The 13,940-nt window shown below is 41.5% G+C and overlaps 1 protein-coding gene across 2 annotated transcripts; it reads left to right on the forward strand.

The window, feature by feature from the left end:
• Nucleotides 1-1,657: 1,657 nt before the first annotated feature.
• C6H11orf58 (chromosome 6 C11orf58 homolog) lies at nucleotides 1,658-7,281 on the forward strand. Of its 2 annotated transcripts, none has more exons than XM_062495223.1 (5): nucleotides 1,658-1,757; nucleotides 1,940-2,020; nucleotides 3,249-3,309; nucleotides 4,888-4,997; nucleotides 5,748-7,280. In XM_062495223.1, the coding sequence occupies exons 1-5, from the start codon at nucleotides 1,698-1,700 to the stop codon at nucleotides 5,952-5,954; spliced, it is 519 nt and encodes a 172-aa protein (XP_062351207.1). In that variant the 5' UTR covers nucleotides 1,658-1,697; the 3' UTR covers nucleotides 5,955-7,280. The 2 variants fall into 2 exon arrangements, with proteins under 2 accessions (XP_062351207.1, XP_062351208.1); XM_062495224.1 differs by having other exon boundaries at nucleotides 1,680-1,757; nucleotides 1,925-2,020; nucleotides 5,748-7,281.
• The last annotated feature ends 6,659 nt before the right edge of the window (nucleotides 7,282-13,940 follow it).

The following is a 13,940-nucleotide window of genomic DNA, read 5'->3' on the forward strand; positions in this document are numbered from 1 at the left end:
GCCATTTAATGTTTAGGATGCCTTTGTTTGTTAAGGTACCTCTTCTCTGCAAAACCAGAGCATTTTAAACAAGGAAATACACTAAGGAAGGAAAAAAAAAAAGTTTCTTACAAAAATATCAACACCACATAATTAATCAAAATGTAAACAAAAACAAAATGAACAAACCATGAGTCAGACATATAAACACTAGTTCATTTCAGTTGTCCTGGAAAAGACTTGAACTTAACAATAAGCCACAACTAAGACACAATTATAATAGCTGATTTGAGCAGTCTTATTTTTTACACCTTTTCTCCCAAAGACAAACCTTCTCTGTTTGCCCCACAAGGGAAATATAGCCATGAATTTAAAATTTCACACTTGTTTCTTATTGACATAGAGATCTTTACGTATAATAGTACAGAAACACTAATAACAAAGTAACTTTAAAAAAAAAAGGAAAAATACAGTTTCACTGGTATTAATTACCATAATTCTTATTACGTTAAACAGCCTAAAAATGATGGTAGGTACTACTCAAAAAGCAACTCTAATTTATAAGGCAATGTCATTTTCATTTCTTTTTTGTAATTTTGCTCCTCTTGTTAGAAATATTTTTAAATGCCAAAATTTAAATTAATCCATTACTACAGTCTCTGTATAATAGTCTACATAGTTAAATACATGAAATGAGGCTAAAGATGCATATATACTATTCTCTCAGATTAATTATCGTCTCCGCTCTGCTATCATTGTTAGACAAGAGCCACAGAAACTGTAGAAAGCAAATGTAAAAACTATGCTTTTCTGTTTGGTTTTGCACACTCAAGCAGAGCAGTAATGCAAACATGAAACAAAACACCAATATCCTAGCTCTATTCTGTATAAATAGCCCTTGAAAATGACTACATTCTATATATCACATGTGTAGATACCATGTATCATATCATAATTACAGTCTGGGTTGGAATGGACCTAATCCGCTCAAACAAAAGACCTAATTAAGACACTAACTTTAGGTCTTTGGGGGGGAAAATTGCAGTAGTCTGTTTTAAATGTCTCCAGAGAGGAGGATTCCCTGGCAGCCTGGTCCAGTGCTCTGCCACCCTACTTCAGTGTTAGGATAATTTTTGCTCATGTTGAAGGGGAACTTCTTGTTTATGGCAAATTTCTCCCCGTCCCGCACCACTGTGAAGAGCCTGGCACCACCTTCTTGGCACCCGCCTTTGGGGTATTTGTACGCATCTATAAATTCGGGGGCAGTGCGTGAATTTGCGCTTGGTACCCGTGCGGGGGTGATAGAACAACAGCGGGCGCAAGCAGCCAGAGGTACTGAGGGGGTACTGGCAACACCTGGAGCTCCGCGCGGGCCACACGAACGGCAGGACCAGCGGGCACCGAAGCAAGCGAGCCGGGCACCGGGCAGGCTCCCCGCTCCAGAGCGGGGAGAGAAAAGGAAAGCGCCGGGAAACGCCGGGAAGCGCCAACCCCCGAGTCCCGGCAGCGCCGCCGCCCGCCCCGAGGCGGAGCCCGGCCCGGCCCGCCCGTGACGGCCACGGCGCCGCGGAGGCCTCTGGGACACGTAGTCCCTTCCCGCCCGCGCCGCGCCGCCGCCGCCCGCCCAGAACTACCGGTCCCGGCGTGCCCCGCGCCCCGCCGGGGGGAGCGGCTCCGGCAGGAAGGCGGCAGCACGGCCCGGTCACCCAGCCGCGGCCATGAGCTCAGCCAGGGAGTCCCAGAGCCAGCACGGCCTCAAGCGAGCGGCCTCCCCCGATGTAACCGGGCGCGGGGCGGCGCGGCGGGAGGGGGTTGGCGGAGCGGGGGGCGGCGGCAGGGCCGCGGCTCGGCGGCGGAGCCCCCGGCGGGACGCGGGCAGGCCGCGGCCGCCCGGACGGGCTGCGGCGGGGCGGAGGGGCCGCTCGGGGCGGGCGGGCGCAGTGAGCGTGTGCTCCCGCAGGGCTCCAGCAGCTGGGAGACGGCGGACCTCGGCAACGAGGAGCGGAAGCAGAAGTTCCTGCGGCTGATGGGCGCCGCGAAGGTGAGGCCGCCCCGCTGCCCGTCGTCCCCAGCCGAGGCGGGCGCAGGGACCGGGGAGCTCTCAGCGGGGCGCGGGGTGCCGCGGGCTAGGGGCTGCGGGGCGATCTGAGCGAAACCACAACAGCCCCGAGCTGCCGGGCTTTGGGGCTCTCCTTCCAGGAGGGTTTGGGTTTCAGCGCTGTTGTGTCAGCAGCCGTGTTATACAAAACGTCGCTCGGAAGTTGTCGCGTCCCTGCGTCGCAGCTTCGTCTCCACCCCACGCCTTAAATGCTTTCAGACCAGCTCGTAAAATTACTTGTTGACGTTTCTGAGAGAGAGGCCTTGTTACAAACTCACAGAAAACTAGGTCTGTAAATTTCTCTTTCCCTGGGGGAAAAAAAAAAAAAAGCCACCAAAACTTTAAAAGAGTGGTAGTTGATAGACTAAACCACTAAAGTAGTAAACCTAGGGAGTATTTTTAAAGAGAAAATACGCTAAAACTAAATTTCTGTTACGCTTGCTGAAACAATGGTTAAATTTTATAGTGCTTTTTTCATTTATAAAATATTGGTTTAGTATTGCACTTTTACTTACTTTCAAAAAAACTTTTTTACTTGTAGTAGCTTAGTTTGCTTGAATACAGTAATTTTGTTAGCTAAAATAGCTAACCATATTAAAGAGGTGAAAGTTAGGACGTTGTAGTGCTCCATTAATGCATCCTGCTAATATCTGCTTGGGTACTTAATGCTGCTTGCTGTGTAATGCCAGTTCTTACCTATTAGGACACATTTGCTAATGAGCAACTACTGAGCCAATAAATTAATCGTCACTGTGAAGGTCTTACCTGACACTGTGACCAGTCTAAAAGTGGGATCATCATAAGATGCATGGCCTGAACTGTTGCAGAGTGTCAGGGAAAGGGTGAATGATCAGAATCTGAATACACATCCGTCTAGCATCGTGTAGTATAATTTTCATATCAGTGGCAAGAAACAGAGAAATAGAATCATCTCTGGGGTCTGGGAAGAGCAGAGAGCGTGTAGTTGTTGGGGTTTCTTTTTCAGAAAATTCAGCAAAAGAAAGATGAAAGAAGTTCACTTAGAGGCAGCAGCTGTTAGCTAGTAAAACTTCCAGTCCTACAGTTGGGTAGCAGGGTTTGACAGCAAACCTTTTCCATTCAAGATGTCCAGGATGTTGGCAGAGCTGTCAGTGCACCCTAAAGCTCCAAAACAAACTGCCTTTTCTTTTAGAAAGAACATACTGGCCGCCTTGTTATCGGAGACCACAGATCAACCTCTCACTTCAGGACAGGTCAGTTTATCCAACAGCTCATACAAAGTTGGAAATCTAACCCTTATTTAGGAACATTCCAGGGCTCTGAGTGTGGTAGATATGGCAGCGAGGGATTTCAGGTTTCATGGCTGCAGCTGAAGATGGGTCAGGCTGTGGAGTTGTAGAAGTTCCTTATTTTTGATAGATTACTGGCAAATGGTTTTTCTGACTGCACTCACTGTCTTTTAAACGCCAGTATATGCCAGGATATCAAACTAAATTGTACATAGTAAAGAACAGGGGTTGATTTCTCCCTGACCCGATTACCTATTGAAAGGTATAATAGAAAGAAATATCTCTGAAAAATATCTCTATAGAAAGATCTCTGCCCTTAAGCAATGAGGTAAAAGCTCAAAAGGTCTGCAAGGTCATCTTGGCAGTCAGCAATAACTGGATGTGATGTAGGACCATGGTACTTCCTTATCATGCTTTCTTAGGAAGTCAAAGTACATGGCACCAAGCTGGGTTGGACTGCACTGCCTGAGAGAAGCCTTGATAAAAAAAAACCAAACATTGTGGAATGGCAGCTGTCACCATTCCAGAAAACTTTCCCTCATACTCCAGAAAGCTTTCCCTGATGCATTCCACTGATCATTTTTCATGTGATGAAAAATTATCTGTGGCCCAAAATAAGCCTGAGGATTGGTTCCAGGTGCTGCTGCTGTTAGCTTACATAGAATGAGAATCACTCCTTCATACCTGAATTTCTAGAAAGGAAGTGATGCTTCTCCTTGAAGTCATAAAGAATCAGTACTCATCTATTAATAGCAAAAAGTTAAAATGCTGGGGTTTTAACTCTTCTTTGTCCAACATACAGTTCTTGTCCTTTTACAATAACATAGAGCTCTTAACTTCCAAATGAGGAAAGGTGGATTTATAATACAACCTTATAGCTTCACAGAGATACAAATTAAAAGCTAGTGTTGTGGGCCTCCTGGGGAGAATTAGAGATCACTATCTTTTCTAAGTACATAGGATCCTTAACTATTTTAGACCACTTAAGTAAATAAAGGGGCTGCAGAAGTAGCTCATGACAATTAGTTTTCCTGCTAATTCCTAAGGATGGAAAAATGCAGAGCTGTAGCAATTGTAATTTTGTATGCATGAGAGAGTTTCAGATATACCTCCATAAACAAGAGTGGTGCTATTGTCCCAAGGTGTGATGCTGTATCTGAGGGAGGATTTAATCACAGTAATCCTGTGTTACATGGTGAAGGTCACAAAGTTTCTCCTTGCTGGGGCATGTCGCAGTTTTGGCTGGAAGCACAGAGAACTCACACCTTACATTTGCCTTGTTCTGTAGAACATAACACTGCATACTGCAACTCTGGAATGCATCAGGTCTCCGGAACTTGCCAGCCCTCTTTGTATCAAACCCATCCTGCTTGCACACTTGGTCCTGTTGCTTTAAAGTCTGATGGTTTGTATGCAGTAATGCTGGATCCTAGTTTAGAATGGTTACATTTAAACTTCTTGCCTTTGAAAATGTGACTTCCTGTAATTTGGTGCCTTTGTTAATTTGAATGAACCATAACCAAAGTACCCTGGCCAATGCAGGGGAAGAAGACAAGAAAATGAACGAGGAGCTGGAGTCTCAGTACCAGCAGAGCATGGACAGCACCATGTCGGGGCGGAACCGGCGCCACTGCGGGCTTGGGTTCAGTGAGGTACTGAGTTCATTTCCAGAATGATTTGGCTTTCACTTCACTAAGACAAGGTGGTACTGGGTCTAAAAATCCAAACAGACTGCCATGGTCTGGGTTAAAGGACAAATTTATTGCAGGCACTTGACTGCTCTTCATGTGCCCTGTGGTGGTCCGTTTAGGTGCTCATAAATGACTGATGCTTCTCATTGTCCTGAGAAGTGAAAAGACATGCCTTAATGCTCCAGAGCAGTCAAGACTGATTAGGGCACAAAGTGACAAATATATTAAATTAGGGTATTGCTGAGGAATATGTAAGTAGGCAGGATAACCATCTGCATTGTTGTTAGCAGTATCATTGGATTACTTCAGCATTCCTTGTGCTGCGGTTTGCCAAGTGTCCTTTCAGAGATCGGTCACAAATGTGAATTTTTCATGGTCTAGCCTTTAGTTCCATTGTGTCACACTCTGTGACAAATATTCCAGTGTCAGTACTGGAATTACTGAACTGATGTGATCTGGAACTTCAGACTCACTGGAGAGTGTCTTTAGGTTTTCTGCTGGAACTAAATAAACCAGTGGCTGACGAATCCACACATGTTGTAGCTGGCATGATTAACCACTTCAGGGAGTTGCTTTCTCTCTAATAATTAGTGTATTTTAGTAACAAAATGAAAGGAGCCATTAAGTGAAACAATCTCACTGGGAAATTTTGAAGGCTGTGGTGATGTTACCAGGAAATAATATCTTGCCTCTTGTAATCTGAACTTACAGTTTCAGGAAGATGAACAAGAGGAGGCAGCTGGACACTCCTCTGATGAGAGTTCAGAGGATTCTGAAAGTGGCTCTGATTCAGAGCAAGAGGAGTCTGCAGAGGAGCTACAAGCTACTGAAAAACATGATGAAGCTGAGGTTCCAGAAAACAAAAAAGAAGCAAAAAGCAACTATAAAATGATGTTTGTGAAAGCCAGTGGTTCATAACTGCAGCTTGGTATTTAAAGTACAGTAAGCCTTATTGTTACCGTGCAAAGTGGAGGACTGCTACAGCACAAATCTTTGTATTTTGATTTTAAAAAGACCCTGTTAGATGACAAAAAGTAGTATTTGCTTTCTGTTGCCATGGATAACATTTTTATGGGTGCAGTGATATTACTGGTTTTTGTAAAGTGTATAAAATCCTGGATGGAGAAATAAATTTGTTTTGTTCCTGCCCAATCTTTACAATGTTATCTGAACTATCCCTTCCCTTATTTCATGCCAGATAAGGAAGCTTCATATTAGTGGTTTATTCAGTTAGTACCCCAGTCTTGAATTTTTAACTATTAAGATTTCATGTGAATTACGTGATGTTGCATTAGTTGTAAAATACCAATATCAGCATTATTCTGTGATGTACTAGAGCTTTAAACAATGACTTTGTCTATAGATGCTAGTGTTGGCAGGGCTGAGGAGAAATTGCTCACTTTTGTGACAGCATTGATCGCTGTATCCATCTGAAGTCCTACAGCAGTTGCATAGAGTATGTTTTAGGGAAGTGTAATACAACAGAAGGCTCTAATTGCTTCTTTGGCTTTCTAACAAGGGGGAGGAGCTGTAGTTGTTTCTGCCTTTCAGTAGAAAAGAGTGATTTTCTGAATTACTGGTTCCTGGCTAGAGTACTGAGCTGTTATTAAAAATAACACCTCCCAAAGAAACCAGTTTACTTTGAAAGAGAAAGTATACTTTGATAATGAAAAGTATATACAAATCATTTTAGCTTTTTTAAAATATAGAATAAAGAGTTAAGTATGCGAGCCCTTCTTCCTTTTCTCCCTGTACGTGCATTACTTGGAGGTCTGAGTCAATTAGCACAAGGCTGTGCCTGTCAAGTCAAGCTGATATGCCTAGAAAGCCTCCTAGAAAGGAGTTCAGCAACTCCTTCCAGCAAGAATTAAACACATCCATTCCTCTGCAAAGGCATTGCATTCATGTAACGAATAAAATATCAGAGCTTTTTAGACTTTTGTTCCTCTTAGTATGTCAGACAGATCACCTGCCTCTCCTGGCTGGGAGAACAGGATACCTGCCCTGTGTCTCTAGTACCACCACAGCAATGTTCCTGGGGACACTCTGGATGCTCCTGGGACTCCACTTCTGTGTACAATTCCTGATGTGCAGACATTTCCAAGCCAGTCAGCTGAAGGAAAGCAGCAGTTTGTACTATCATTACCTAGTTGAATGTAAACATTGCAGCATCAGCTATTGGGGGAGGACTTGGAATAAGTATGGAAAAAATAAAAGTAATATTGTAAATAGAAACCAAGTGTAGATTTTGATTACTTTGTTTTACTGCATCTGCATTTAATACAAGCTTGTCCACTCATTCCATTTTAAGAACAATGCTACAGCAGCCACTAATGGTCAGTCATTTGTACTTGATTTGCATACATTTTGTTTTCCCAATACTGCAAGCTTCTAATACATAGAGAAAAAATTTGTTTGTGTGTTGTGAAGAGAGAAAACCTCACCATGACTTAGGAAAGCTGCTCTATCTCTAGGAAAGAGAGATGCCTTCCTGGGAGTTCAACTGATTACTTTCCTCATAGACCCATTCCAAGTTTTCCTTGTTAGACACTCAAGCTAAACTCAAACCACTGTTAAAATCCTTCAGTGGCTACCTTTTCTGTCCCAGCACCACTGCTCTGAGCTCTCCCACCAGCATGCAGCTGTACAGAGATTGTCACTGGGATCTGGAAAGACCCAGGAAAAGCAGATCCAGCTGGCCAGACCTGCACAGCTATGTACTGACACAATGAGGGGCTCTTCCACTCAGCACCTTGCCTGCCTGATTAGGAGTTCCAGTTATAAGTAAATAGAACACAGAAAGATTAAATTTAAAAAAAAAAACCAACAAGAAAACTTAAACTATTCTAGATATAGCTCTAACCAGAAAAAAAAAATATATAAATCAACAGAACTTCCATTCCCAAAAGTAGAAACCACATATGAACATCTGATGAGATTTGTGGTAACATCTGTGGTGAGCTAAGACTTACCTGCTCAAAATAGGAAGAATTCTACACAGTAGTGTCTGTTTCTATCTTAACATTTATAAACATTGTAAGAACTTGCAGAACGATCTAGGAAGCAGCGTAGCTTCTCCCTGGGTACCATGAAAGCCTGATTTAGTTCAGCTTGTGCAGTGAATGTTTCAATTCAGGAGTCAGTTTTAGGAACATTTGATACAACAGTATCAGCAGTAGTGGCATGGATAGGAGCAGGATGGTTTCAGCTCAATGGAGACAAGAACACAGGAAAAAATCAAAGTGTCTTGGTTCACTCCTGTCAGGCCTTTGCTTTTCCAAGCAGTTATGGAAGAAGCTCTCAGGGATGACAGCAGAACATATCATAAGCAGACACTGACTAATAAGAAGGGCAACTGCATTTGTCTATTAAAACAAGACTTGTCCACTGAAATTCCTCAACTCAAAGACCAGTTAATTTTCATCTCAGTAGAAAGGCAGAAGTCTGCCTGTTTCACACCTCAGGGCAGGACTGAAGTTAGGCCACAGAGGGTTGTCACAGAACCACCACCGCATATGGTAGGTTTTCATCTGTTTCTAAACCACACTGAAAATTTGCTTACACAAAGAGTAATACAGGTGCATTCTCAGCACTTGGCTTTGGAAGACTGAAAACACCTGAATGAAGTCAAATGTACTGGTGTGCCTGTTCCCCTTCTATTTACCCCAGAACCAGGAACCCCTCCAGGTGAGCTCCAGCCCAGCTCCAGTGCCCACAGGTCCAGCAGACACCACAGAGGGTGCTTCTTAAGCCATGTAGAAAGGGGTTCTCAACATCCTACAGGAATTCTCGGAGGCCAAAGAAACCAGATCTGTAAGTTGCCCTGTGGTTTTTTGCAACTGCTTTTCAGTTTACTCTCCCTTTCTTCCTGAAGAGGAGGCTGACAACTTGATTCCTGAAAGCACAATTTATAGGCCAGCTTCAAAGCTATAGGTCCCTCTAAGGCTCTGGTTAGGGAATTCACATCAAAGACGATGTGCACATGTTGTTCTGATGCCAGAGAGGATGGTTGGTAGAAATCTCCATGGATTTGCTACAGTCCCCAGTACAAGGATTAAATTATGCACTGAAGCTGCCTCTGTAAACTGCAGGAGACAAAGAGAATAAGTGGCAGTGCAATATCTCATAATCAAAGCCTGGCACAGCCCTTTGCTTCAGTCTCTTGGAAACTGTCAGGGAATTAAGAGAAAGGACATATGTCAAGGTACCCTCAACTGAAGGGACAGAGCAAAAGTTGGTTTTGTTTGCTTTTAAGCCTGCCACCTCTGCACTTTTCCTGAGAAAAATATATTAGTGCAAGAGGTGTACACACCATGATGGGAGGTGAGTTTCCTTAGTTTTTGCATAGCGTTAAAGAAACAAAATACTCTGTGATTTAACCCAAGTTGAGTTAATTTTGATGTGCAGGTGCAGAATTACAGTTTGTACTATTATCTATCCAAACCCAGTAACATTTCTGGTGTCCATATGAGGATCCAGTGGAGAAAAATTAAAAGAGAAGACTGAAAACAACTTTAGATGCTGTCTAGGAACAGAGCACAGCAACTGGCAATAGGAAAGACAATTGTTCTGCTACCAAAACACTACCCTGAAGTCATCGTTGATTCTCCTTCATCCACTACTACCATCAACATCCCATTCCTTAGTTTAACTCTCTCACAAGGCATTTTTTGTACTAGGATATGAAAGATTCTCATTTGCCAGCTATTCCTTCTTACCTTCTCCACTACAATTTAGGCCAAGTCCTTTCATTGAGGTACTTTGCTGCTGTCCAAGTCTAAGTATTTCAGCTCTTTGCATCTTTTTACTGCCTCCTACTTCCCACCACCAGGCTGTTCTCTGCCCTCCCCTTCAGCCTCTTACACCTTGCTTGCAGATAGATCTCTGCCATTATTTTCTGCAATCTCACTTCTCACCTTTGATTTCTTAATGTCTTCCTTCTTTTAGTGCTTCTTTAAGCTGCAGCTCCTGGTAAGAGGATTCAAGAAAACATCACTGTCCTTCAAGTTTACATCTGGCAACACAATGTCACCAACAGTTGCTGCCAATTGTTAGTGTTTTATTTGGAGGCTGTTTTCCACTGTCTGCAAGGCAACTAAGAGCACTGACAAGTAAATAACAAGTCAACAGTGCTCAAATGTGCATGCACTTTCTATATGCACTTACTTTTTACACATATTCAATATTTTCTGGTTTTATTTACTTTATAATTAGCACTTGAAGTTATTCCACCATCTCCCAGCAATTTCACAGCACCTTTTATAATTTTACCTCCCTCCTACGTTTACCTGTAGTTTAACATTCCAAGTGTGGTTGTTGCACAGGATACCTCAACAGACTTGTATTAAAAATGCTCTTTAAAATTCCAGAGCTTTGAACTAAAGAAATATCTCAAGAAGTTTTCATGGAAAGTTCATCGCGGTTGGTTCAATTCAGCTGCAGTTAGATGCACCTTTTCAAATAATGGGAAAAAAAAAATGTAAAGGGGTCAGACCCAATCAATACAGTTGTTCAAACAGAATTTCAGGCACTGTGATGTAAGGATTTTTTGTGCTCTTTCTTTGTACTGCTCCACTATGAAGAAAGGTTGCTTCTGCTAGTAGAGCAATAAAAATCTTAGCCTTTTGAATACAGCCAAATAACCAATGGGAATCTTTACCAGGTGTGGAAAATACAGCAATTTTTTCATGTTTTTCTTGTGCATGGCTTTGTTCTTCTTATAACCACGCAGTACATGGGCACACAGACACACACAGCACAAACACTTTAAAACACCCACAGACAGACATAAATCAGAGGGGTAACATCACATCCTGCCTTCTGCATCTTCTAAGTTTTGACACCAAGTAAATCTGCTCTTTCCTTCATAGAACATCCAGAAGTTAATTGCTAAGACACCTGGGAAATAAGTGGTTTCCTAGAGGGGAACAGATGCTGATATAAAATACATACACATATATTTGAAGATCTGGAAGTCAGAGGAGTAAATGGTGCAGAGGGAAAAATAATGGTGTAAATGGTACCAGAGCAGGTCAGGAGCACTCTGCCTTCTCAAAACACCAACCTCTCCCTCCAAACGCTAGGGGGTACCCAAGAACGCCCAATGGGCTTTAAGAGCTTTTTGAAATAGCAGCACACAAGTTTAGTCGCATCCTTCCATAGCTTTTCCTTCCACACCTAAGATATTTCCCAGAAGAGATTCTCTCAGTAGTTTCCTGAAAAACCTTTTTTATCTCCTGGTGGGTTTTGTTTGTGGGGGCATTTTGTTGGTGATGGTGGGGGTTTTTTTGTTTTGTTTTGTTTTTTCCCAAGTGCTCCAAAACAGCCTGGATGTCTCTAAGTACTGCTCGCCTGCCCAGTCCTTTAAAATAAACAGCATAAATACAGATACACAAAAACAAACCATGCTATAGCTCAGCAGGATTCCTTGCAGCCCAGCAATGCACACAAACTCAAAATAACAGCGAAAAACAGGGGTGGGGGCTGTGGTGCAAGTCCAAAAAATGTGAAAGAGGTGCTAGTTACAACTGTAAGGCTGTACTTTAATAAATGCAGCTGGGCAGTAAAAGTTTAGTAACTTCAGCTGAAGAAATTGGAAACAGCTGTATATGGGAAGAGAATTGAGCCCACAAAATTTTTGCCTGGTATAACACTACAAAACACTAATTAAAAACCATCACAATCAAAAGAAATTACAATGCTTTCTAATGACTGAGTTCATTTAGTACCAAACATTTTACTGTTTAACAGGCAGAGAGGAATAAAAGGCCATTTTCAGACCGAAATTATATTGACTGGCAAGCTGATGTTATTTTTTTTCTAATTTAATATTAGAAAGTAGCTTGTAGCACCCTGAAAAGAACATGTTGATTAAAAGAGACAGAACTGAAAAAGGAAATTGACCCAAACCAAACACTGTGCATAGGAAAACCAGCCATTTCTATTTAAAACTACACCCATCCTTACAAAAGATGGTCACTAAAAACAACATTTCACATATTCAACAAAATGTTTTGGAAGAAAAATGACCTTATAGTTTTTTCCCAAATACAGGATTGACTATGGACATGACCAAAATCTTTTAACCAAGACTGGTTTTGTTGAAAATGTGCAAATTAAGACAAAATGTTAATAATGTAACTGTTTAGGACAAAATCCTCTTCCAGGCAAGTCTGAATGAGCAATTTTGCATGTGCAATATCAAAGGAAAGAGAATTAACATCTCCCCCATCCTGCAGAGCAGCACTGCCTGTGCTCCTTTCCCTTCATTGCTTTGTTGTGTCCCACAAAAACAGGATGAGCACATCCTAAGTAGCTCAGCTCCCAATTTGTGCCACTCACATTCAAAGGCCAAGGTCTCACAGCCTCAAACATTCACCCTCAAGTTCATGCAGTCAACACTAAGTCACAGAAACACTTTGGGGTTTATTTTTCAGAAGAATTCAACACTTCCAGTGCTCTCCATCAACCTGGTGTCTTTTGAAGGAACGGCTGGAAAGTCAAACACTGCCAGTGAGCTTCAGCTTTGCCAGTGCCCACCACCTTCCCCTCAGCCAACAGCCCACTCTTGCTATTCCAGAATAAAAACAGATTCTATCAAATGCTTAGAAAACATTTCTAAAACCAAAACAAAACAAAACAAAAAATCAACTAATCATAACCATCATCAGCAAAATGTAGAATTGGTGTAGAGAGAACCTGATTCAAATCCCAGTGAAATAAGTGCAAAACTGGGGAGCTTCAGTGGGATTTGATCCAAAAGAAGAGCAAAACGTGATAAAAGGACAAATTACTCCAGATTTCCAACCAGCTGAACACTGATAAGAGAGCAGACAAGACAGAGGCAATAGGAGGAAGTTATGTTAATATTTTAATCTGTACATATACCATTTTCCAAACTGTTACATTTTATTTAAATTAATGTTTTCTTGCAAAATATTCATTTATGCTTTCAAAACATTTTTATAAAGGCAAAAATAAATCATTATTTTGGCAAAAGGTTTTGAAGTTGATACTGGCAGTATTGAGGTAAAATAGATTGCATTAGCTAAATATATACTTTTAAGAATATTTCTGAGTATAGTGTTAATATAATAGGATTTGTCTTAAAGTCTGAAACACAAAGGTCAATTCCAAGGGGTTTTTAGCTACTACTGGAATATAGGGAATAAAGAAGTTAGTGGTCTCACAAAATACTGCAGAAGTATTTCTCAGTTATTTCATCCAGAGCTGAACTCAGCTACTAATTACATAACATTGAGAAGTTTTTGCATGTCTTGCATTTGATGCATACACAGGGTTTTTTAAAGCATAGTTTCAGCAATTCATTTAATCTTTATTTTAATTATTTTAACCACCTCACCCTTTGTCCTATGAGTAAGTACAACACAGAATTTCAAAGTTTGGCAAAGACAAGCACCAGGTGAACATACATAAGAAATCAGCAGGTGCCACATTCCATTAGTTTTGCTGTTTCCAGGATAAATACTATTAATACTAATTACATATTGTCATGTCTATTGAAAAAAAAAATCAGAAGAAAAATATGCATTTACTAGCCAAATGACACAATGTAATTTTTTATTGCTTGCTTCACATATTTTTAATTAAAAGTCATCCTCTTTCACACCTCAACTTGGAAAAAAATAAAATGTTAGCTGTTTGTTATAGAGGGGGCAGCATTACTGTCAAGGGCAACCTAACAAACTGTGGATTGATAACAGCAAGTTAATCATCTGGGATCAAAAAAATGGGAGTTAACTCTGGCTTTTGTTATGGCTTTCTTGGGAAATTCCAGCTATACAGTGGTTACTAATATTCAGAAATTCAAGCTAACAGTTCTTTCAATGGATAATTTAATGAGCAAAAGGGTGGGTGATTAACTCTACAAAAATACTCAATCTG

This window comes from Cinclus cinclus, chromosome 6 (assembly GCF_963662255.1).
Source record: "Cinclus cinclus chromosome 6, bCinCin1.1, whole genome shotgun sequence".
NCBI lineage: Eukaryota > Metazoa > Chordata > Aves > Passeriformes > Cinclidae > Cinclus > Cinclus cinclus.